Source organism: Sminthopsis crassicaudata, chromosome 6 (genome assembly GCF_048593235.1).
Source record: "Sminthopsis crassicaudata isolate SCR6 chromosome 6, ASM4859323v1, whole genome shotgun sequence".
NCBI classification, from domain to species: Eukaryota; Metazoa; Chordata; class Mammalia; order Dasyuromorphia; family Dasyuridae; genus Sminthopsis; species Sminthopsis crassicaudata.
The window spans coordinates 29,597,128-29,621,288 of NC_133622.1; the positions used below are offsets into that span (position 1 = coordinate 29,597,128).

General features: G+C 35.8%; 1 protein-coding gene across 2 annotated transcripts in view; it reads left to right on the forward strand.

The window, feature by feature from the left end:
• Window positions 1-24,161, forward strand: part of WDR19 (WD repeat domain 19) — a 67,383-nt gene that overhangs the window by 21,358 nt on the left and 21,864 nt on the right. For both annotated transcript variants that reach the window (XM_074274426.1, XM_074274425.1), the window contains exons 10-26: window positions 709-779; window positions 1,768-1,940; window positions 2,029-2,143; window positions 2,761-2,867; window positions 4,979-5,101; window positions 6,337-6,486; window positions 8,220-8,367; window positions 8,647-8,851; window positions 10,003-10,162; window positions 11,724-11,834; window positions 13,382-13,491; window positions 18,783-18,840; window positions 19,892-20,038; window positions 20,131-20,213; window positions 20,961-21,044; window positions 21,830-21,976; window positions 23,126-23,250. In XM_074274426.1, the coding sequence (XP_074130527.1) occupies window positions 709-779; window positions 1,768-1,940; window positions 2,029-2,143; window positions 2,761-2,867; window positions 4,979-5,101; window positions 6,337-6,486; window positions 8,220-8,367; window positions 8,647-8,851; window positions 10,003-10,162; window positions 11,724-11,834; window positions 13,382-13,491; window positions 18,783-18,840; window positions 19,892-20,038; window positions 20,131-20,213; window positions 20,961-21,044; window positions 21,830-21,976; window positions 23,126-23,250 (2,117 nt within the window). The remainder of the gene's footprint in view (window positions 1-708; window positions 780-1,767; window positions 1,941-2,028; window positions 2,144-2,760; window positions 2,868-4,978; window positions 5,102-6,336; window positions 6,487-8,219; window positions 8,368-8,646; window positions 8,852-10,002; window positions 10,163-11,723; window positions 11,835-13,381; window positions 13,492-18,782; window positions 18,841-19,891; window positions 20,039-20,130; window positions 20,214-20,960; window positions 21,045-21,829; window positions 21,977-23,125; window positions 23,251-24,161) is intronic.

A 24,161-nucleotide genomic window follows, 5' to 3' on the forward strand; every position in this document is an offset into this window, starting at 1 on the left:
ACAAGGGAAAAGTAGATTTCTACTGACTTTCTGGCCATGTCCTAATCAATTCTGCTAAAGCAGGTACTGATGTACACACTGGGCATGATTGTGTGGGTGGATAAGGAATGAAATTGGTACATTTACCTTTATTTTTGGATCCATTTAGTTTTTAGAAATATATTAATTTTCATAACATTAGAATCCTATTAGATGCATGAAATGAGTTAACACACATGATATTCCCAGAGAAGAGTTAACTAAATCCAGTATTAATAATAATAAATTAATAATGGTTATTATAACATATAATAATAAATTAATATAAAAAATGATTGATTATCTATTATATTTTGCTAGAAGATACAGCTTAATTTTGGGGGGTCTTAGTAATAGTGATATTATTAGTAACAAAGACATTTTAAGAAATAAATGTTGAGTTTTATTGAGATTATGAGTTAAAGGAACTTGACCTAACTGGACAGGTTACTAAGATAATACCATAGAATATGGAGTTGGTATTTCAAAGATCCCACTTTTTGTCATTGTCCATAGCAAATTCAGTGTGGCTAATCTAAAGATCTTTACTTAGGTTGAATCTGTGTTTGAAAACATGATGGTAAGTTCTGTATTTTAGTGATTTCTTTTGCTTTCTTAAATCAAGCTCTATTTGATAGTTTTCCATTTTTTAAAATTGATAAAACTAATAATTCTTATTTTGTTTTTCAGTATTAAAATCCATGACCTTTCAGAACTAAAAGAAATGTATGCTATAATAAATCTGGATGATGAAAATAAAGGTATTTTATGAATTTCTTAAATAATTCATTTGCTTAACAATGTTACAGTGTTTGTTATTTTAATATTTCTATTTATTACAGGAAGTTTGAGATATAATATCCAGTACCTTTAAATTACTTGTATTCATTTTAAATTTGAATTATTATTATTATTTGATTTTCATTACTTGAATTAATTAATTTATATTTGTTTTAGTTAATTAATGCTACCTAAATTGAACTAAAGGAGTCCTACGTTTAAAATGTTTATTATGGATTTTATTAGAGTTGATTTGGCAGCCAGGTAATAGAGGATAGAGTGCTAGACTTACTTATAGCCTTAGTTCAGACCCTGCCTCAGACATTAAGGAGATCAGGGCTTCTTAAACTTCTTCCACTTGCAACTCTTTTTCACGGTCATGAATTTGAGCAAGTGTTTCTGGCAGTGGTTGCTGGTGCTGCGTGGTGCCAGTGCATGTGCAGGGTAGAGTGTGCATGTTGTGCATTCATACCCAACGCTGCAGCGAGTGTGTGTGTTGCAGCATGGACAAGGCCTAGGAGAAACACCTCAGAGTCATCACGCATTTTTGGTCATTGCACGGCCCCCTAGTCAGTGACCCAGGTCCATATGGGGATGTGACTCAGGTGAAGAAGCTTTGAGTTGCATCATCCTGCAAGTCACTGGTGTCTCTTGGACTCCATTCGTCATCTGGCTTCCCACAAGTTCCTTCCCACTCCAGATCTGTGAACCGCAATCTGTGTTTACAAAAGCAAAACTGTATTTTACTCTTTAATTGGATATTGAATCATTTTATATATTTATATGAAACTAACTAGTATAATTTCTACTCTGAAAATAACTATCATTAACTTAAATAAAAAATGTATTCATATTATTAAATAAAATATTTTAAAATTTACCTTTTCCCCTCTGAAATATTAAATGAATATAATTTGTAGAAGTTTTTGTTCATTAATTATAGTTAATTTTTGAAAAAAATCATTTCAGGTTTGGGTAGTTTGTCTTGGACAGATGATGGCCAGTTGCTGGCAGTGTCTACTCAAAGAGGCTCACTCCATGTTTTCCTGACCAAACTTCCTGTTCTTGGGGACAACTGCAGCACACGGATTGCGTATCTCACCTCCCTCCTTGAAGTGACAATAGCCAATCCTGTTGAAGGAGTATGACAAATACATTATTTTCATTTTATTTATAGACAAACTCAGAGTAATTTTAGCAGCTTATTTCCAGTGACTGCTTTTCTTGTAGGAGCTACCCATCACAGTTTCTGTTGAAGTGGAGCCCAATTTCTTAGCTGTTGGTCTTTATCATCTAGCTGTGGGGATGAACAACCGGGCCTGGTTCTATGCACTTGGAGAGGGCTGTAAGTTTAACCCAGTTTTGCTACTTTAACTCTCTTTATGACACAAAAGTGAGAAAAGGGAGAACTTCATGGGCTGCCTGAAAGAAAGTTCCTTTTCTCTTGTGTAGTTTCTTGGCAGTACATACAGCACCATTCCTTAGCTTAGAAGGTTTGGACATTATTGCCCTAATTTTCATAATTCCCAAAACAGCTTTGTTCTTTGTTTCACAGCTCCTTTGGCTTTTTTTCCTTTCAAATATTGGGAATTGAAGACAAAAGACATTCTCTTCACTTATACACTTCCCCACTGGAGATTATGTGCTATCAGTCATAGAGTATGATAGAGTATGATATATTCAAATAGAAAATGGCATTACATTTTCATTGAGCTATCTATTACTAGGATTTACATATGATAATTTACTTCATGTTTGTGCCTTATATAACTTTCATGGGTGTCATCCATGCAGATTCACAAAGCAACTAAAATTTCTTGAAAAAAGATGAAAGAAAATGTCAAGGTTTAGAAGAGTTTTGAAATGTTGGTAGTCATAATTTAAATTTTAATTAGTTTGAATTTTTTGCAACATTTGTGTGAAATACATTGCCATATTTTAATGTCTTCTTATTTTCTACAGATGTGAAAAAATTGAAAGACGTTGAATATCTGGGAACAGTCGCTAGCATGTGCCTTCATTCTGACTATGCTGCTGTACTTTTTGAGGGCAAAATACAGTTACATATGGTGAGTCTTATTTTGTGAATCTGAAGGCCTATGGAGTTGGGGTAAGCAGGAATAGAAGAGGAATAGACTAAGGCCTAATAGTATGGAATACTTTGGGAGCCGGAGGGAAAACTAAGGCTAAACCAGTGACGAGCCTTGCCCTTGGACACACAGTAAGCTCCTATGACTCCCCTTCTTCCTTGTCTAAAATCCAAGGGGCAGTGCTGCCCGAGGGAAGAAGGCTGGGTCTCAGGCCAGGACCAAGTACACTCAGAGCTGGCCTCTGATACCTCCAGGCTCTTTGGCCTTCATACTAGTGAGTATGTGCCCGGCCAGGGCAGGCTGGGCCCTGGCTGAAATTACAAGGCCCTTTTCCTCGAGGACCTTCAGCGTGATGGAACATCCTTCTGGCCACTCTCTAGTCCGGCCCCACAGCACCCTATCACTGGCCTCTGTGTCTTTGTCCCCTCTCCAGGCAGTCATTCCTTGTTCACCTCCACCTGCCAGGGCTCCATGCTTCCCCAAAACTTGGCTACTGTCTCACCTGCACCAGACCTTCCCTTCTCTTTACACTGCCTCCTGGTCCCTGCCCAGACTTCCCAAGGCATCTTACCGAAAATACTTTTACTTTGTTTTGTGTGTGTGTGTGTGTGTGTGTGTGTGTGTGTGTGTGTGTGTGTGATGGATACCCACATACACCACACTCTGAGGGGGTCCCAGAAGTCACAATACCATGTAAAACTCTCAGTGAGTCTCCATGTGTGTGTACAGGACTGCCAGCTGTCACAGTTGGCAGAACCTGAGCTTGGGGTCAGGAAAACTCTTTGTCCTGAATTCAGATCTAGATTCAGCCTCTATTCTCTGTGTGACTGTGGCCAGGTCACCTCACCCCATTTGCTTCAGTTTCCTCATCTACCAAAGGAACTGGAGGATGGTCAACCCTCCTATATCTTTGCCAAGAAAACCCCCGGTGGGGTCCCACAGAATATCAACAATGTAGGAACTGTCCTCCCCCGTGGGGGTGTTAGCTCCTGGAGTACAGGGATGTTTGTTACTCTGGTGTTTGGGGCTGTGTTTGGTACATCCCAGGGACTTCACGGCCCAAGCAGTTGAGGGATCTGGGCCAGATGACTGGCACTCATCCAGGGCAGCCATATCCTCCCCACTGTGGCTGTGCTACCTGGATCTTAGCTTCCTCCCAGCCAGGTTTGTCCTTGTCCAGTCCTTGTCCTTTGCAGAGGAAAATGAGCATCTCTGCCTCCTCTTAAGGCTTACGTCATCTCCAGCCTACCAGTTAAAAAGGATGGTTCTCTCCCTTGTTTTCCCTTTGCTCCACAACTCAACTGCAATGTTCTGGTTGGTTTTCTGGAGGTCTTGGGACTAGCCTTGTTTTCATCAGAATAATTACCACAAGAATGGTCAGGGATAAAGTCCAGAAGTCTTTATTGTCTCCTTCACAGTCTGTTTCCTTCACCTGGGGCTCAGCTAGCTTTCTGGAGGCCTTTTTGAATGGGTCTTGGTTTCAGTGGAGGAAATGCAATAGAGCCACCACGACAGTCTTTGTCTTAAAGTCTGAGTCCTCTGTCTTCTCCAAGTCTGTCTCTGGCTGAGTTTGTCCCAGGTTATATACTTTATTACAATTACATCATTACAGTATATTGAGTATAAACCAATCATTATATTACTAGGGAACCATTTTTTGTTGGAAGATTAAATCAGTCATACTGAACTAGAGAACTCACAGGCTAAACTAGGTAACCATTGTCTTATCAATGCCACTGAGTTAACACCTTGTTTAAATCATTCATACTGAGCCTTAAGAATATTTCTCCAAAGTTCTGGCCCTTTACACTGGACTTTCAAAAAACCACACCCTTTGCATTGTCCAATTGGCTTTCCTCATTCTCTGCTGTGGTACTCCTGATTCCATCCCTACAGGACCACAGCTACTTTTGTTGCTGTCCTTGGCCTTGAGCATGTCTTCTCCTTTGGCTGGCAGTGTCCTGGGTCATCCATCCCACCTCTTAACTTAGTTGGACCAGGGAGCTGCCAGCTAAGTGACCTTGGATGAAATGGAAGGAAAAAACCCCACCAGCTTATAACATTCTAAATGGCTGTTATTACCATTTTAGATAGAAAGTGAGATTTTAGACGCTGAAGAAGAACGTGAGACTCGACTTTTTCCAGAGGTGGATGACAGATGTCGAATTTTGTGCCATGCTTTAACTGGAGATTTCCTGATTTATGGCACAGATGTATGTACTGTACTGTTTTTACTTCTTTTGATGTAATATTTTAAAATTTTCTATTTCTAGTTAATTGATCACATAGTAGCTTATGGCTCCCTGTCTATTTTTGACATTGAACTCATAAACATAAGGCCAAATACATACGTGGAGATAATGTTCTCAATGTGCTTAATCATTTTTGTTAGTTTTTTGCAGTTTTCTTATAGCATGAAATCAACCTCATCTTTGCCTATCTGAAATTCATATAGCCTTTGCTAAACAACTAAAAGTGAAAACAAATTGATGATAAAATGTAAAGGATCATTTTATATGTAATTTTAATATGTGATTTTAATAATTTAAGGGTATAGGAGTCAAATGTTCTTTGACATTTGGTGTTTTAAGACGCTAAATTAAACATAATTAAAACAACATCATCCACTGGTTTTTAGAAAAGACTAGAAAATAAAATATTAAAAAAGATAAGAAAAAGGTTAAAATGCCATTAACTATAACAGAAATTAAGTTCATTAATAAGTCATAAGAATTCTTTTCTATGGGAAAAATGGTAGGAAAAAAATGTTGCATATTGAGAATGTTTTCATGCTTTTTGGTATCAGGCATACTTTTTTTTATATTCTGTATACAGAACAGTGTGAGTGACAGTCATAATGCCTTATTTATCAAAAATACTTTTAACTTTTTTCAAAGCACTGTCACATTTTCCTCTCTATTTTGATTCTCAGAAGAACTGTAAGTTGTAAAGATTAAAATCCTTCCAAGAAGTCATTTACTGCAATAATTAATACCAGTTCCATTACCAGTTCTCCCCTACTTGTATGCAGTGTGATATAAATTGATGTACTCTGTTAAACTTTCAGAACAAAGGTAACAACTGTGATATCTGCTGATGAGTTATTATTTACAGTAATCCCATAGTTGACTAACACTTCTAATCCCCCGAATTTTTATGCTTGTTTGCATATTTTAAAATCTTGCTAAATATATTTACAGTAAATTAAGATCTAAGGTGTATGCCTAAGATCATCGATATAGAAATATCAAATGATTAAGATTTCTTCTAAATATAGAATTTAAAATGTATTGATAACCAAAAATATAATTTAAAATATCAGAGTTAGCAAAAGTATTGAACACAGAATCACTTGCATTTTGAGTTAAATATTTCTTTAAAGTATGAAACATTTGCTTTAAAAATAGAAAATGTCTCATAATATTTTCATGACTGTATTTTTTTTAAGACTGGTGTTATTAGGTATTTCTTTACTGAAGATTGGCAATATGTGAATGAATATCGACATCCTGTCAGTGTGAAAAAAGTTTTTCCTGACCCTAATGGGACAAAATTGGTATTCATTGATGAAAAAAGTGAAGGATTTGTCTACTGTCCTGTAAGTTCAGAAAATTATTTCAATCGTATATTTAAGTTCTCATACTCGTCCCTTTTTCTGTTTCCCCTTCTCACTGACCCCTGAAATCTTAAGGTAGAATAATAAAATGTAACAGCTGGGAGGGTCCTAAGAATTCATGTGAACAAATATCCAGATTCTAAAAAGTGAAATGAGTGTCCCAGGCCAAACGGGGAATCTGTGGTAGAATCTGGGTCGATGGCCAGGCCTTCTGCCTCTCAGTCCATGACCTTTCTCAACTGATGGATTGAATTACATCAAAGCAATAGCTCGCAGTCACTTCTGCTTGATTGTCTTGTGGTACCCCTCACCATCCTCCATATCATCAGATATGTCCCATTAAATTTGTCATACATTTTTATTTTATTCTATTAAACTCTCTCTGTATGCTCAATCTTCACAGTTTGTTGCTTTATGACCTACTTAAAGGAAACCATGTCTCTTGCATACATATGAGAATAATTCACTCTTCAGGCTCCCACTGCATGCGATTATTCTGTTATTTGCCTGTATTCTTTCAAATATGTATTTATTCAGTCTGCTTCTTCCCATTGTGCAGGAAGCAGGGAAGCAGGTCTAATGATGGCTTTTTCTACTGCCTTAGAGGAGGAAGAATTCATCCCTCTGCACTGTCAGTTGACAGAGCAGCCATTCCATTATTTTATTAATTCTTCTGCCAGAAGAATAAACCCCAGTGGGCCTCTTCACAAGTTTTGTCATATTTAAAAGCACACAAGGGAAGGAGATGTAGAAAGAAGTTATTTCTGCATGTACACACACACACACTCTCTCCTCTCTCTCTCTCTCTTTCTCGCTAGCTCCCTCGCTTTCTCGCTCCCTTTCTCTCTCGCTTTCTCGCTCCCTTTCTCTCTCTCTCTCTCTCTCTCTCTCTCTCTCTCTCTCTCTCTCTCTCTCTCTTTCTCTCTCTCTCTATCTCTCTCTCTCTCTCTTTCTCTCTCTCTCTCTCTCTCTCTTTCTCTCTCTCTCTCTCTCTTCTCTCTCTCTCCCTCTCTCTCTCTCTCTTCTCTCTCTCTCTCTCTCTCTCTCTCTCTCTCTCTCTCTCTCTCTCTCTCTCTCTCTCTTTCTCTCTCTCTCTCTCTCTCTCTGTCTTTCTCTCTCTCTCTCTCTCTGTCTTTCTCTCTCTCTCTCTCTCTCTCTCTCTCTCTCTCTCTCTGGATAGTCAAAAGACCTTTTGTATTCTGCATTCTATGGGTTTATATTTATTTGCTTGTTAAATCTCATATCCTACAAAGATATGTTTTACATTTATTAGAATGCATTATCAAACAGGCTTTGAAACAAAATGCTACTGACATTTATTTAAATCAAATTAATTCACAACAGTTTATTCTTGTTTTCTAAAGAGAGTATTTACATTTTGAAAAACTTGAAGCCACAAAATTGTCATTCCTGGCCAAGTTATTATCTTTAGTATGAAGATTCATTTGTGTACATCTAGTAATAATTTCCCTCTCCCCCCCCCAGTTCCCTAGAATTATTGGTTTTATCTAGATAAATACTTTCATGTATTATATGGCAGCCCCAAGGTGTCAAATCAGCATATGAAAGCTTTTTCTCTGTTTCTCTGGTGTTTTAAGTTGAATGTAGGTTTAGGTGAAACCATATTGGAATCAAGTTGTGAAAACTCTTCTTCCAAGCTTAATGAGAATGATTTAAATTTGTGGACTAATTTAATAAAGCTTTTTTTTCCATAGGTTAATGATATCAGCTATGAAATTCCAAATTTCCCACCAACTATTAAAGGTGTTCTTTGGGAAAACTGGCCTTTGGATAAAGGTGTATTTATTGCCTATGATGATGACAAGGTGTATACATTTGTCTTTCATAAGGATACTATACAAGGTACTTAAATTTTCTTTTTTTTGTGCTTTCATAGGATTTCATAATGATTCACTGGAATTCTTTTGACTTTCAACTTTCAGTTATTTATTTTTTATTTGCCATCAGCTTTGTCAGATGTGTCTAAAATGATGGAATAAACCATATCTAAATACACAGCCAAATTTTGCAAAAATTAAACAGATTTATGAATTTTTTTAATTCAATTCAAAAAACATATCTAAAAATGTTACAAATGAGAAAATTTTAATTTTTTTTTTAAACAATGTTTCTATAATCCAGGTTCCAAGGTAATTTTGGCAGGTGGTACCAAAGTTCCATTTTCTCATAAACCATTGCTGTTATATAATGGAGAATTAACGTGCCAGACACAGAGTGGAAAAACCAACAATATCTTTCTTAACACCCATAACTTCCTTGGCAGTTTAAAAGACCCTGAGCCCAGTGAACTGAAACAAATGCTGACACAGGCTTTAATGCTGAAAAGGTAGGATTTTCAATAAATAAATGCATATGCACACAAAATTTTGGAACTTTTTTATTTGCTTTGGGAGTGATGGGAATCAGATTCCATTCTGGATGTTATCATTTCTAAGATAACAATTTAAAATGTTTAATATGGCTACAGAAAATAAATATGTAGGCCTGATCTAATAACTAACCTATGGTATAGTTATATTGGGTGTGGTAGATTTCCTACACAACCAAAAATTTGAACAGTTCTTCAGTTTCACTGTAAAGAAATTTGACCAATATCATGAAATTTTGTTATGCTATACATTGATATATTGGTATTCCTAAATATTGAGCAGCTAGGTGGCAATATGGATAGAAACCCAGCCTCAGACGTTAACTAGCTATGAGACCCTGGATAAGTCACTTACCTCTGTCTACCTCAGTTTTCTCATCTGTAAAATGAGCTAGAGAAGGAAGTGGCAAACCAGTCCAGGATCTTTGCCAAAAAGAGTCAGATATGACTGAAACAAGGAAACAACAAAAATTCCTAAATATATTTATGTGTTTAATTAGGTGTCAGATTAATATAATTAGAATCATGCTCATTTTCTCAGAATAATAGAGGAATGAGTGTCCATTCTTACCTGTCTCTGAAGTATTATTAAAAGTGGAAAATAGGATTAACTCTAAGGGTTTGAATATAATTTTTTAAGTGATTACCTCATAAAGCACTATATCTTTCTCAGGGGAGAAAATAAAATCATAAGGAAGGATCTGAAGATACCAAGAAATATTATTTTAAAAAGAAAATGGTTCCTGTTGCTTGAGTAAGCTCTAAAAAAAAATATCACAGATTAAGAAGAGTTGGAAAAAATATATGCTATACCTTAGAAGGCATTTTTTTTTTTTATATTTGGCAGTGTTTCTTAACCTTTTTAGTATCATGTATCCCTTTGATAGTCTGGTAAAGCTTACAAACTCCTAAATATAATGTTTATTGATTATGTTCATAATTTAAGGAAATTCTAGATTTCAATTAGATATTAATAAAAATATATATATGTATATATTTTTTCCCATACAAGTACTGATTCCCTGAAATCACTTGAGTATCCATAGACCTCAGGTTAAGAACCTCTGATCTCTGGCATAATTTTAAGTCACTTTGACTTTGTATTGTAGATTTTCTGATGCATGGGAACTGTGCAAAATCCTCAATGATCAAGATACTTGGAACGAACTTGCCAGAGCCTGCCTACATCACATGGAGGTGGAGTTTGCGATCCGAGTTTATCGGACAATTGGAAATGTTGGAATGGTGATGTCTCTAGAACAAGTAAAGGTAAAATATGAAGAAAGGACAGTTTGAAATTTCATTTAAATCGCTAAAGTAATTTAAACCTTTATCTTATGTTTTAGCTATATTTGGATGAGAAAAATAGTAACATTCTCCTTCTGTTTCTTCTAAAGATATGTGTTCTTATTCAGTTTTATTAATTTTGATCTTATTATTGTACCATTTCATATTTGGATTATTTAATTTGTCCAAATTAAATTTTAAATGCTTAAGCTCTTAAATTAAAAAATCCAGAAATCTGTTTAATTTTTGCAAAGTTTGGTTATGTATTTAGATATGGTCTATTCATTTCCTAACAACATTTGATTTTCTGAACTGTTTCCCCAATTCAAACAAGATGGATTTCAACAGGAATAAAATGTGTAACATGTTAGCCATTCACATGAAAAAGACTAAGTAATCCCACTTGACTACAAACTTAATGTGAGTCAAGCATGTACTGTGATTATCCAAAATGTTAAGTAATCACACTCACTTTATTAGTAATATTTTAAATAAAAATTCAATTAAAAAATAAAACAATATAATCATAGATACATGACTAGAAGTATGATGTCAAGCACAAGGGAACCTCGTTATCCCTTCTCTTCTGCATTGGTTAAACCACATATAAAATGTATTGTACTTAGTCTCAAGTATTATATTTTAAATGATACAGAAATTGGAGTGTGATCTGAGAACAGCCAGGTACTAAGAATGTTTAAAATGGGGAAGAGAAAACATAGAGAAGTGAATTTCTTATAGAAGTATTATTAGTTGGCTGTGTTAACAAGTAGAGCTGGGACTAATGAGTGGAAATTACAAGGAGGGAGATTTTAGTTTAATAAAAGGCTGCATTTCCTAACCAACAGAACTGTCTGAAAATGAAGTGGTTGATAACATGAAGCTATGAATTCCTCATTGCTGGCGAAAGACATTCTTGAGGGATGGTATCTAAAGCTTCCTGCCAAGTAAACATACTCGGTGAATGTCAAAGACTCTCATAGATCCATAAGTCTTTATGACTTTATCCATAAGTCTCTACAGAGCCAGTGATGGTGAGGGGACAGCCACGTGACGACTCACCAAGTTGCAGTCAGACGACGTCTCAGTTGAGAGAATTTTCCCTCTCCTTCCCAAAGGCTGTCTAAATGAAGCTCAGAAAGTTCCATTAGGGATTTTGGCTCTGGAAGGGTTTAGTCTAAAGTGAACGAATCCAGAATAACAGTGCAATAATGATTTGACCTCCAAGCATTGGGTTAGTGCCAGCAAGTCCTCTACCACCAGAGACTGAGATCATATTTTCCCAAAATATCAAGACAGTTTCAATCTTAAGATTAAATTAGCTGCAAATGAAGATAAGAGTTTAACATGTCAGGCTTGTCTTGCTCTGACTCATTCATTCTTCATGTCAAAATATTTGCAAAGAAAATCTCATCTCTTTGCCCAAAGCTTCTCTGATTTCTATGTACATGAATTCCTAGAATTATCACATCTAACTCAGCATAGTTTCTTAGTAAATTAAATCCATGTAATATTTGTAATTTGAAAATACTTCTGTTTTCAGGGAATAGAAGATCATAACCTTTTGGCGGGACATCTTGCCATGTTTTCAAATAATTTCAGTCTGGCTCAGGATCTTTATTTGTCATCTATCTATCCCTTTGCTGCACTGGAGGTATCCATTTAACTGCCTCAATTCTTATATTAACTCTGTTTTTATTTTTTAAAATAACATGTTTTGACTAATGTGAAAATATGTTCAAAATGATTGTACATATATAACCTATATCAGATTGCTTGTTCTCTCAGGAAGGGAGGAAAAAAAATTTAGAATACAAAATCTTACCAAAAAATGGATGTCATAAACTGTGTCTATGCATATACATATATATATATATATATATATATATATTTGGAATACTATTAAGAAAAAATAATTTATATTTTAAAACCTTAGGGCAAAATGAGTACTTAGCTAAGACTTTTGATATTCCTTTGGTACATCTGATCTCATATTTGCAATCATATTCTCCACATACTCAAATGTACCCCCTCCATGGCTTCTCATTCTCTGCATAAATCCCAAAGAGAATGTATCTAACATGATCCATGTGGAAAGAAGCATTAAAAGATGTAAAGCAATATTGACCATATATATATGGCATTTCAATACCCTATATATTTGAAATTTCATTTTCTTCCCTACCTTCCTAAATCATGTATATAGTTAGGTATATACAATATGATTTATGAATATATGTGTTCATGAATATATAATAGTGATTTCTGTCACTGACACAGATTGCTACCCCTACACATTTTACCTATTTTGAGATTAATTTTATTTTGGCAAAATGTACATATATTAACAAATGTATACTAGGTACACTTTTTAAATAAATTAGTGTGAACTCAAAGATAATGTATAAAAATGTGGCATTTTGTGTTAGTAGAAGTACCACCCATACTAATGAGATTCTGAATCTATTGAAATCTCAGACTAATTTGAGGTTAGATTTGTTTTCTTTAGTGAATTATTTGATATTTTATATAACATCCTTTGAGAAAAATGAAGTTGTCCTCTGAATTTCAAAATTAAAACTAGGACTCAATAATATAGGAATAAATCTGCTTTTGCAACTGGGTCAATTTCTGGAGCATGTCTGAGTAATAAGAAAGACGTAATCCTCTTTCTACCCTGACTAAATGTGTACAATAGCAGTATTCTCCTGGATCTGGAAAAAAAAAAATTTATAAGGTGAAAAGGCCTTGAAGTCCAACCCCTTCATTTTACAGATGAGGAAACTTTCTTATAGTCACATTATTATGTCCCCTGACTCCAAATCAAGTATTCTTTCTGCACCATCATATGAGAACTCTGAAGAATAATTTAAAATGAGAGTATTTATTTATTTTTGAATAAGATACAGGACCTGAAATCATTTTTACATGTGATCCCTTATGCTTTTGGATTTGTGACTAAGACTAAGAACAGGACATAGTGAAGAAAAATTTGCATTGTTTTAATTCTACCAATATCTTTTATTATATTTTTGTGTTTTTTGAATACTGTCTACTGTGATTTTTGTGTATGTTTAAATTCCTGTGTGATATCATATAGTTTATCTTTATCTTTTTAATACAATTTTGTTGACACTATTTTATTAAAATTGCATGTGAATTTTTTCTATGTCAAATTTAAGACATCTCTTTTAATAACAGATGAGACGAGATTTGCAACATTGGGACAGTGCGCTACAGCTTGCTAAACGTCTTGCTCCAGAACAAATTCCATTCATATCAAAGGAGTATGCTATTCAGCTTGAGTTCACGTATGTTGTCTCTTTATATGTCCATTTAATAATAGTATAAAATATTCTTTTTTAATTATTACCAAATATATAGGTACTACATTCAGTTCAAGTATTGTGGTAACACAAATGGTAGTTTTAAGTTTTAAACAACCTTTGATTTAAAATTATCATATATGATCCCAAAATGAATAAGCCAGGCAAAATCAGTAACCCTTCCCCTTGCCAAGGCAAACTCCTGACTTTGCACCCCTTATTCTTATCCCTCTGTATTTTTCAAAATGTTGCCTTCTCTATCCTTTCTGCTCTCTCACTTATCTTTAATTTTTCCTCTCTACTGGCCTATACTTGCTGCCTCACAAACACCCATCCTTACAAAAACCTTCACTTGATCTTTGTCCCTACCAACTCTCATCCTCTATCTTTCCTTTCATTTTTAGCTAAACTTCTTGAGGAAGCTGCCCGTTTTCTCTGCCTCCACTTCTTCTCGTCTTACTCCTCTACCTTCTATCTTTACTTCTCCTTTCTCCTTTAGTGATCCCAGCAGCTCCCATGAGTTCCTTTATCATCTCCATACAGATGAGTCCCATAGACACATATTCAGCCCTAATCTCTGTCTAAGCTCCAGTCTTACATCACTAACTGCCAATAGACACTTTACTTGATCAGTGAGGATACAAAAAAGTAAAAAACACAGATCATAACTTCTCACCCTGCCACAGGGAAGACTGCATTCAAAAAGTTGTACATACACAATACATGCACTGGAAGTCTGTTTCCGAGGGAAGGAAGAAGCGGGGGTGAGGAGGGTCAGGACAATTTGGGAAAGGTCTCTTGCAGATGAATTGAATCTTGAAGAGTTCTAGGGAAGCCAGTGTCTCAGATGAGGAGAAAGCGCATTTGAGGGCATGAGGGACAGCAGGGGACGGTTGCATGCTAGATGTAAGCCTGTGTGACCGGATTGTAGAGTGACCAGAGAGGAGTTGGCTATAAAAAGAGTGGAAAGGTAAGAAGGGGCTAGACTGTGAAAGAATTGTGAGCCAGAAAGATTTTCCATTTGATCCTGGGAGTAGTAGGGAGCCACTGAAGTTTGATGAGTAGTGGAAATGGCGTGGTCTGACCTACACTTTGTGAAAATCACATTGGCAGCTGAATGAAGGATTAATTGGAATAAAGAGAGAAAGAGGGAGGTAGAAGGTAGACCCACCAGCAAGTTTAATAATGAAGCAATGGAAGCACAATGGAGGGTACAATGGAAGGAGCTGGGATATTGGAGGAAAGAAAAACCCATCCTACTATGCTCTTCCTTTTAGGCACAAGTCTGCCAGAAGCCATTTTTATTAACTTAGCATTGGTCTAATATCTAAGCATTCTTGCTCATTTGAAGAAATGTCCAAATTAGCACAGTCCTTCTTTCTATGCCTTTAGACATGCCCTCGCTCCAAGACAGTTTAAAGTAACATCAGAAGAAATCCTGAACAAGGCAAACACCAACAAAAATCTATCTTTTCCCTCATCCCTTAACCCCCTCCTATTACCTACCCACCCAGCTAAGAGCAGAAGAAAACCAAATCAGTATAGGCAAACAAAAAGAACCTTCACACATTGGCAATGTCCCAAAAAATGTCTCATTTGGTACCTCAAGTTTATGGTTTTTCTGACTGGAGGCATGTGATTGTCTTTCTTCAGAAGTCATGGATGGTATGTTGGCCAGAGTTTTTAAGTCTTTCAAAATCATTTTTCTTTGCAATGTGGTTATTAATGTAAAAATTGTTCTTGCTCTACTTATTTCACTCTATATCTGTTTATACAGTCTTCCTGGGTTTCTCTGAAATCATCCCTTTCATCACTTATTGCAGCATAATAGTATTCCATCATGTTTATGTACCAAGTCTTGTTCAACCATTTCCCAATTTATGCATACCCTCTCAGATTCCACTTTGCCACTTCAAAAAGATCTATAAATATTTTTATACATCCTTAGAGTTGGTTTTGCTTAGGCCAGATCCCTCCATTAATGCTACCCCTCGTCTTTTTCCCTTTTCCCTACTGAGCAAAATGTGTTTCTATATTCTGACCTCCGTTCTTCCCTTTTGTGACCAGTTCATATGAAGGTGAGACTCGAGGGTCAGCCACTTCCCCCCACTCTCTCCTTTTTCGTACAGAGCTTACTTGTGCATCCTGATTAGGTGACATAATTCTCCCTAATCTCCACTCCAAAATATCTCTCTTCCCTTGGGATCATCAAGACTTCACAGAACTTTTCCCATCTTTCTGTCTAAGTAGACACTCTATTATGATAGAGTTTTTGGTTTTTCCATAAAGGAAACTTACTTTTGCATTTCTGAAAAAGTGTCAATGAAAAGCAAATTGTCTTACTATGAATTACAGTCTAGCATTTAACCAAAATGAAAAGGAGAAGAATTGAGCCTTGAGGAAATTGAAAAATTTTAGTTAATGTTAGCATTAATGAAACATTATCTAAAGATGCACAAAGAGTTTACCTTCTTTTCTACATGGTAAGATCATCTGAGCCTATCAGTGAGGTAAAAGAACCACTCAGTTTGCATCATGAAATTTCGACATTTAACCGAAAACCGACCTTTATATGAATTGATTTAGCTTATCATAAAGCTTGATGCAATACCAACGACTGACTTAGGGAAGAGTTGCAATGAAAAATATGCTGCCTTCAATTTTTACCAAAAAATGATAGCATTCTAAGGCTATGCATGTAAGAAAGGCAAACAGATTATCTTTGTTTATTCCCTCATTCATGTTTACCATAGGATGTTTCTCTAGGCTCTTGGGTGTGAACTTCAGACTTTCTATTCGGTTCTGATCTTTTCATTAGGAATGCTTAGAAGTTCTCTATATTAGTAGGTAATACATTTGCAGCTTCATGTGCAGTCATCTTTTTTTCCTTTTCTACTGTGTTATGGAAATTTTGTTTTATTCCTTAAGCTCAGAAACAAATACATTTTAAAAAGAATTTTTAAAAAAAGGTTGGTTGGTTGCTGTCCTTCCTTCTTGAAGAGGACCAAAATGACATCACTATGTTAGAGTCGAGTTCCAGTGTGCCCATCTGTGGCTGATCAGACCAGTATGAGCTCGGAGAGCTCTGCCACAGGTCAGACACAAATAATTCCTACACACATTTGGGGCAGACTCTCACTTTGCACATCTCGTGTTTCTTCTAGGCTGATTCAGTTCTGCTTTGTGCATAGAGTACAGCACCTTCTACTCTCTTTTATTAAAGTCTGTATTTTGCCTGTAGAGTTCTACTTGAGTTTTACAGAACAAATTTTTCTGGGTTATGAGCTTATATCCTTTGTCTTCTGGAATATTGTATTCCAAACTGGAACCTGTGGATTTGAGCAGACATGTTCCAGAGGATTTTCATTTTAAAGTTTCTTTTAGAGGCAGCTAGGTGGTGCAGTAAATAGAGCACCAGCCTTGAATTCAGGAGGACCCGAGTTCAAATGTGATCTCAGACACTTAACACTTCCTAGCTGTGTGACCCTGAGCAAGTCACTTAACCCCAGCCTCAAAAAAGGAAAAAAAAAATAATAAAAAAATAAAGTTTTTAGGAGGTGACCTATAGATTCTTTCCATCTCAACTTTGTTCTTTGGTTCTAAGAGATCCGCACAGTTTTCTTTTAAGATTTCTTGACATATGATGTCCAGATTCTTTGTGGTCATGGCATTGAGTTAGTCCAGTGATTCTTCAATTTTTTTCCTTGTTTTGTTTTCTAAGTCAGTTGTTTTTACTATGAAATACTTTTTGTTTTCTTCTTTTTTCTTTCTGTTAACTTTCTAAGAACATTTTTCACTGTCTTGTGGAGTAATTGGCTTCTGTTGGGTCTGTTCTGATTTTCAGGCAGTTTGCTGCTTGCACAAGACTTTGTATCTCTTGTGCCAATCTGTGAATTCTCTTTCCAATTCATTATCTTTTTGAGAGGTTTGCCTTAATTGTCTCTGTTAATGTAATCGCTTTTTACGATAGAATTCTTTTTGGATTTTTTGTTCATTCTTCCAGCCTGTTTCCCAAATTTGGACTTTATATTAGGGCATCTCTTTGTACTACTAGTAAGAAAATCCTTTTGCTAGAATATTGGATGTTGTGCTATTCTGGATTCTCAGGGACTGCTCAGACTGGAGACTTACAAGCTTTCCATGTTTCCAAAAGGATGTAACCATAGCAAATGATGTTTGCTGCCCCCTTGTCTGAACGCTACAAGTTCTTGATTTGGGATTGTGGCTATGCACTGGTAGATTTCTCCTAGACTTAGCAGACTTAGACTTTTGTCAGCCCAGACAGAAGCTCTTCTGGTTCAAAAGTTAACAGAACTTTAGGCTTTCCTTTGGTCTGAGATTCCTAGCCTGGTTATTCCTCTGCAGTCTTCAAGCAAGACCTTGCTCTATCCTCATGACCCCAGCCTCACCATGGTGCCTGCCCCTGACCTCTTCTTCAGGTCCACTACTGCAGCTGCTCCCTATCTGAAAAGCCCCCAGAAATGAGAGGTGGCACCTGTCCCCAGCTTAGTGCCCAATACAAGTATGGAGTCTGCTTATGCTCCAATCCTTAGCCTCTCCCTGTGTCCGAGCACTCCATGTGATTTTTTGCATCAGACCATTTCTCAGTGTCCACAGACCTTTCTAATTTTCTTTTTCTTACCTGGCTGGAACAGTGACTCACTGTGATAATTGTATGGATTTTCCCCTCAGGATTTGGTTTAGCATATTTTCTAGATCTCTTTGAAGGAATTTTGGTGGGGAGCTTGCTGAGCTTCATTTTGCTACTCCACAGTCTTAACTATGTCTCTGATTGATTGCATCTTTAATGTGTTTAGCAGCTTGAGATCCGACTGTGTGTATATTTATTTTGGATTTCTGACAATAATTTGTTATCTACTATGGCACTGGGTGGAAAGGATACACTTGCTAAATGCAATTAAACAGAATTGAAGGAAAGTGAATTGTTCTTTCTCCAAGAGTCATTTTATTCTCCAGATAGGGAGCATGTCAACTTCTACTTCATTCCACAGACAAATATTAGTAGCAGGATTCAACCAAATAGTATTGCTTTTTTCATAGAAATTATCTCTGAGCCTCAGGCAACTGACTAGTTGACAAAATTATTATAGAGCTTTTGAATTATATTATTGGAAAGAGAGCCTACACAGACAAAATCAAAGAGTCTTGATGTATTGATATATTTTCTGGGAAGATATGGGAATAAAAAACTTAATATAATATATATGAACATAATATTTTTACTTTACTAAAATATATTGTGATTTTTCTTTTAGGGGTGATTATGTAAATGCTTTGGCTCATTATGAGAAAGGAATAACAGGTGATGATAAGGTAACTTTGAATAAAGACCAGAGAATTATAAATTCTTCTCTCTACTCATATGGCCACCACTCTAATGTAGGCCCTCATCCCTTCTTGCCTGACCTGTTAACACCACTCCCTATTCCATTTATGCTTTTCCCCCCCTGTCTTCAATCTGTAGAATCCACTCAGCTGCCAAAGTGATCTTCCTGAAGCAAAGATCTGAACCAGCGTACCCCTTTCTCCCTGATCACTCAAGAAAATTCCCTGACTCATTACCTTCAGGATAAATACAAAACCCTCAACTTGGCATTTGAAGACTGTCCCGATCTGGCTCCAGCCAACCTTTCTAGGCTTATTGGACCATCACTCCCCATTCTGGAATCACTGTGCCAACCATCCTGAACTGCTTCATGTTTGCAGAACGCAGCCCTCCTTCTCTTGTATCTCTGCCTTCACATAAGCTGTCTCCTGTGCCTATAATGCACTCCCTTCTACCTTCTGCCTTAGAATCCTGAACGTCCTTCAAGGTTCATTTCACAATCCATCTCTGATAGAAAACTCTTCCTTGTTGCCTCCTTTTCACCAAATTATATATTTGTTTTACATTCTATCTTTATATACCCAGTACCCCTCACAGTGCATCACACATAGTAACCTGCTTGTTGGAATTACTTTTTATAAGTGTCTCTATACAAGAAAAAGAAATCCAATGGATAGACAAATCATTCTCCTCTTATTAATATACTTTTTCATGATCCATATATTTTATGTCCTGAATTTTATATAAAATGTAATACCGTATCATAGATAAGACACTGACAAATCTAATTTTAAAATTTTATAAGAATAAAATTTAAAAATCGGTTTCCTGAAGAAGCAAAATAATTAGTACTCTGACAATTGGCAGATGGGAAGCAAAACAATAAGTGTCTTTTTAGTACCTTCTCAAAACACCATTCATAAGCTATATCTGCTCATAGCAATATCATTGCCCCAACTTGAGACTGGTGGTTTTTCATATTTTTTTCTTCTAATAACCTGTTTAGGGAGTGGTTTAAGTTTTGTTTCTCAATTCCAGCACCTAGAACATGACGAGGCCTGTCTAGCTGGAGTGGCTCAAATGTCTATTAGAATGGGAGATATTCGCCGTGGAGTTAACCAAGCCGTCAAACATCCAAGTCGACTCCTGAAAAGGGATTGTGGTGCTATTCTGGAAAATATGAAGGTATTCTTTCATTTGCATAAATATTCACTTAAAGAAAATAAATCAGTTCTATTCTTCATAAAGGTCAAAATGTTAATACTTTCCTATTGCAGCAATTCTCAGAAGCAGCCCAACTGTATGAAAAAGGGCAGTATTATGACAAAGCAGCATCTGTTTATATTCGCTGTAAAAACTGGTAAGGATTTGCCAATATAATATTTAGAAATATACTTTAACCCACCTCTCCTCCAAAGTAATTACTTGAATACTTTTCTGCCTTTGTCCATATTATTTTCAAATTACTCTTTCCACATTGGCATTCTACCAATATCTCCATAGACTTATAGGATTAAGAATTTGAGAGAATCATGGAAGTCCCCCAGTCCTTCAATTGTCTTGCTCAAGCAAGAATTTGTTACCCACACTCATTTTTTTTTTTACCTTTTTCTCTGCATTTTGTACCTCAGATGAAGTTCGACTAAAACTAAGTATTGGATGTTGAAAATAAGAGTTTTTGGGGCAGCTAGGTGGCACAGTGGATATAGCACCAGCCCTGAATTCAGGAGGACCCGAGTTCAAATCTGGTCTCAGACATTTAACACTTCCTAGCTGTGTGACTCTGGGCAAGTCACTTAACCCCAGCCTCAGAAAAAGGGGAAAAAAAAAAAAATAAGAGTTTTTGAAGGTGGTGGTTGGTATGGAAAAATCCTAAAGGAGATAAATCATTGAATATTTGAAAAAGATCAATAAACCCTATCTTCTCTTTCTCCTCTCAATTACTACCAAGAAAAGAAAAAAATAGCTATTGACTCCACAATATGATCAGCAGTTAAGATTTTGAAAACATGGTGATTCTAAAAACATAAATCAAGAATCCATAGTGATAAGTTAATTTTAACTTGAGTGAATGAATAATTAGATTTTTATTGTGCCATTTATCTAGGGCAAAAGTTGGTGAGCTTCTGCCTAATGTTTCTTCTCCTAAGATCCATCTACAGTATGCCAAAGCTAAAGAAGCAGATGGAAGGTTTGTACACTTTCTAGATTATGTACATTTTTATGTAGGTGTCAGTTTTAAAATTAATTACCAACATGTAAACTATTTAAGGGGAGGCAGAGCAAAGCAGAAGCCTATTTCTACTCAAATCTCTTTAAAAATCTTGTAAATACCAAGAACCACTCCTAAGTAGATAAGGTATAATAAAGGATGTGAATAGTTCTCACAAAAAGATCTGTGAACTAAAAATAAAATGAAAACATGCTCTAAATCACTTTTGGTAGTACCAGAGAACTGGAAACAAAACAGGTACCCATCAATTAAGGAATAGCTAAGCAAACTGTAGTTTATGAATATATTGTAATATGATGGTGCACTAAGAAATGATTACTATGAAGAATAAAGAGTACTAAAAGAAGATTTGTTTGAACTGATGCAGAACAAAATAAGTAGAACCAAAAGAATAAAATGCAGTAAGTAGTGATCAAAGGATCACTAACGATCACTAAAAGGAAATCATAATCTGAAAATTTGAAAACCAATAGACATCTCAGATAATAGATAATGAAACCTACCTTCTACCTCATGGCAGAGGGGAGTATGAGAAGGAACATAATATTGTTAGACCTTGTCTGACGTGATCACTGTATAGGATGTTTTTCCTTAATTGTTTTTCTTTATCTCAAGGTAAAGTTCAGTGGTGGAGAAGCTGTTGAAATGACAATTTAAAAAAAAAAAAAAAATTAGCATCAGCAAAATCTAATTTTTTTAAATTAAGAAAGTCTGCTTGTATGGTGGTCGTTTACTTTTTACAGGTATAAAGAAGCTGTTGTTGCTTATGAAAATGCAAAACAATGGAACAGTGTGATCCGTATCTATTTGGATCACCTTAATAATCCCGAAAAGGCTGTCCAGATTGTCAGAGAAACCCAGTCTCTCGATGGAGCCAAAATGGTAGCCAGGTAAACTATTTCAATTAATCTCCTGGATCTTCTCTAGCTGTCAGGTAAACTGGGCTTTCTTGCTCAGAAAAAAAAAGAAACGTTCCACACTTGCCTAGCTTTTGCTTTCTTGTTTTAACCCTGTTAGTGGCCCAGAAGTACTACCACTATTTCCCCAGCACCCTAATTTTGAAGAACTAACTCTCAGCTAGATAAGGTTCAGTCTTTCATCTACTTTGGAAGCTCTTTCTATTCAAATGTCACACCTCACCTAGCTTATTTTCATTTTCCTGGCCAGATAACCCATAGAGTATGATCTCTTGTAACCTTTTGTAACATGGAACACAGTGTTCCAGAAGAGCCTCATTTCTTCAATATCCCTTCATTTAAGAGCACTGACTTTGGGTAATTTGGGGGAATTAGTTTCCTCATCTGTAAAAGGAAAGAATTGGGCTAATACCTTCTGAGATCTCTTCTAGCATGAATCTATGGTCCTATAATCGTAACCTCTTCAGAATGTCTTTTTGATGAGGATTCCAAATGGAAGAATTAGACTGAACAGATTTGATTCTGTTTTCTAAGACTTGAAGAAAACATCTTTAGTCCTGTGAATGTTGCTTTGCCCCCTGGCTTAAAATAAGGTGTTTTTTTTTTTGTTTTTTTGTTTTTAATTTTTGGAAGTGAGCTAAGGAGAGGGACATTTCTAAGGTATTAGTGCTTTTAGTAGAACATTTTCTGATGCAAGGAACCAAGAAATTTAGTCCTTCCCTTGAATCCCTTTAAGGGTCTCCACAAACAACTACAGGAGGTAAGTGTCTTCTTTTCTTTCTTAAAGAAGGAAATCTCTTTTCACTTTAGCTTACTTTTAAAACCCGTAGGATTGTGGCTAATTTTTTGCTTATCCCATTCTATTATTCTCTTTTTGTGGAAAGGCATCACAGGGGGACATCACAAATTTATTCACCCATGAAAACTTTATCCTGCTGACTACATTCTGTGACATAGTTAATCACTCCCTTATACTAATAAAGTTTTATATAATTTATCTAAACAGTTGATCACACTGAAGGCTCAAAAGGTTTTTATGTGTGTATGTGTGCTTTTTAATAAATCACTGATTATGTTTCAATACAAACCATAATCTAATTTGAGTAAACTATTTTATTATAGATTCTTTCTTCAGTTGGGTGACTATGGCTCTGCTATCCAGTTTCTTGTTATGTCCAAATGTAATCATGAGGCTTTTACCCTAGCCCAGCAGCACAATCAGATGGAGATCTATGCAGACATCATTGGTAAGCTTTGTGGTTTTTAAAGTTGCACTTTTAACTTAAAAAATAAAAAAACTAGATAATGAAAGTTTAATTGATCAGATTGGTTCTTTAAAGATGTATACTACATTTCCTAAATGCTTTACTATAATGCTATCTTCATGCTCCTCAATAGACCTTATACATGAGACCACTTTATAATTTGGTCCATTTATTATTTCAGTTACTTAGTCCTGTTGCATGTAAGCCAAGATATACCTAAGCGGTATATAATAATGACATAGTAAAGATCCTGATTAGTAAAGAAAATGTGTTGGTTTTGATGTGAGACTTCTTTTTTTGTTAATTTGGAGAATATGAATAATTCAGCAAAAAAGTCATATTATAGTGATCTGTGGTATGTATTGGTTATGGTTGGTATGTAAGTAGAAATTAGTCAATAAAGCTATATTACCATAAAATCAAAAAGAAAGATTTCTCTTTTTCAAAATTCCTAACTGCATATTCTTTATATACTTGGTAGATTTAGAAATTGTTGAAATCTTTAAAGTTCTGTCTTAATATGATAAGCCATTATTTAATGTCCAGAAAGCCTTTTTGTGACAAAATGTTAGAAGTGGTTAACAATGGGGTTAATGAAAAAAAATAAATAAATAAATAGAAATAAGTTTTATGTTGGGGTTTTTTGGGGGGGTAAGAAGAGAGTAGGTTTTTCGTGTGTGTTTTGGTTTGTTTTCTTTGTATCCAGAAACCACACTGTAATTCTCGAATACCTGGAGAATATTTTTGCACTATATCTAATAGTGCATTAAATTACACGTTGTGACCTTTATGGCCACTAGGTGGCGCGGTGTATGGCAAGCCAGGTGTGGCTTCAGGAACATTTCTCTTCCTGATTTCAAATCCAGCCTCAGACACTGCCAAGCTGTGTGACC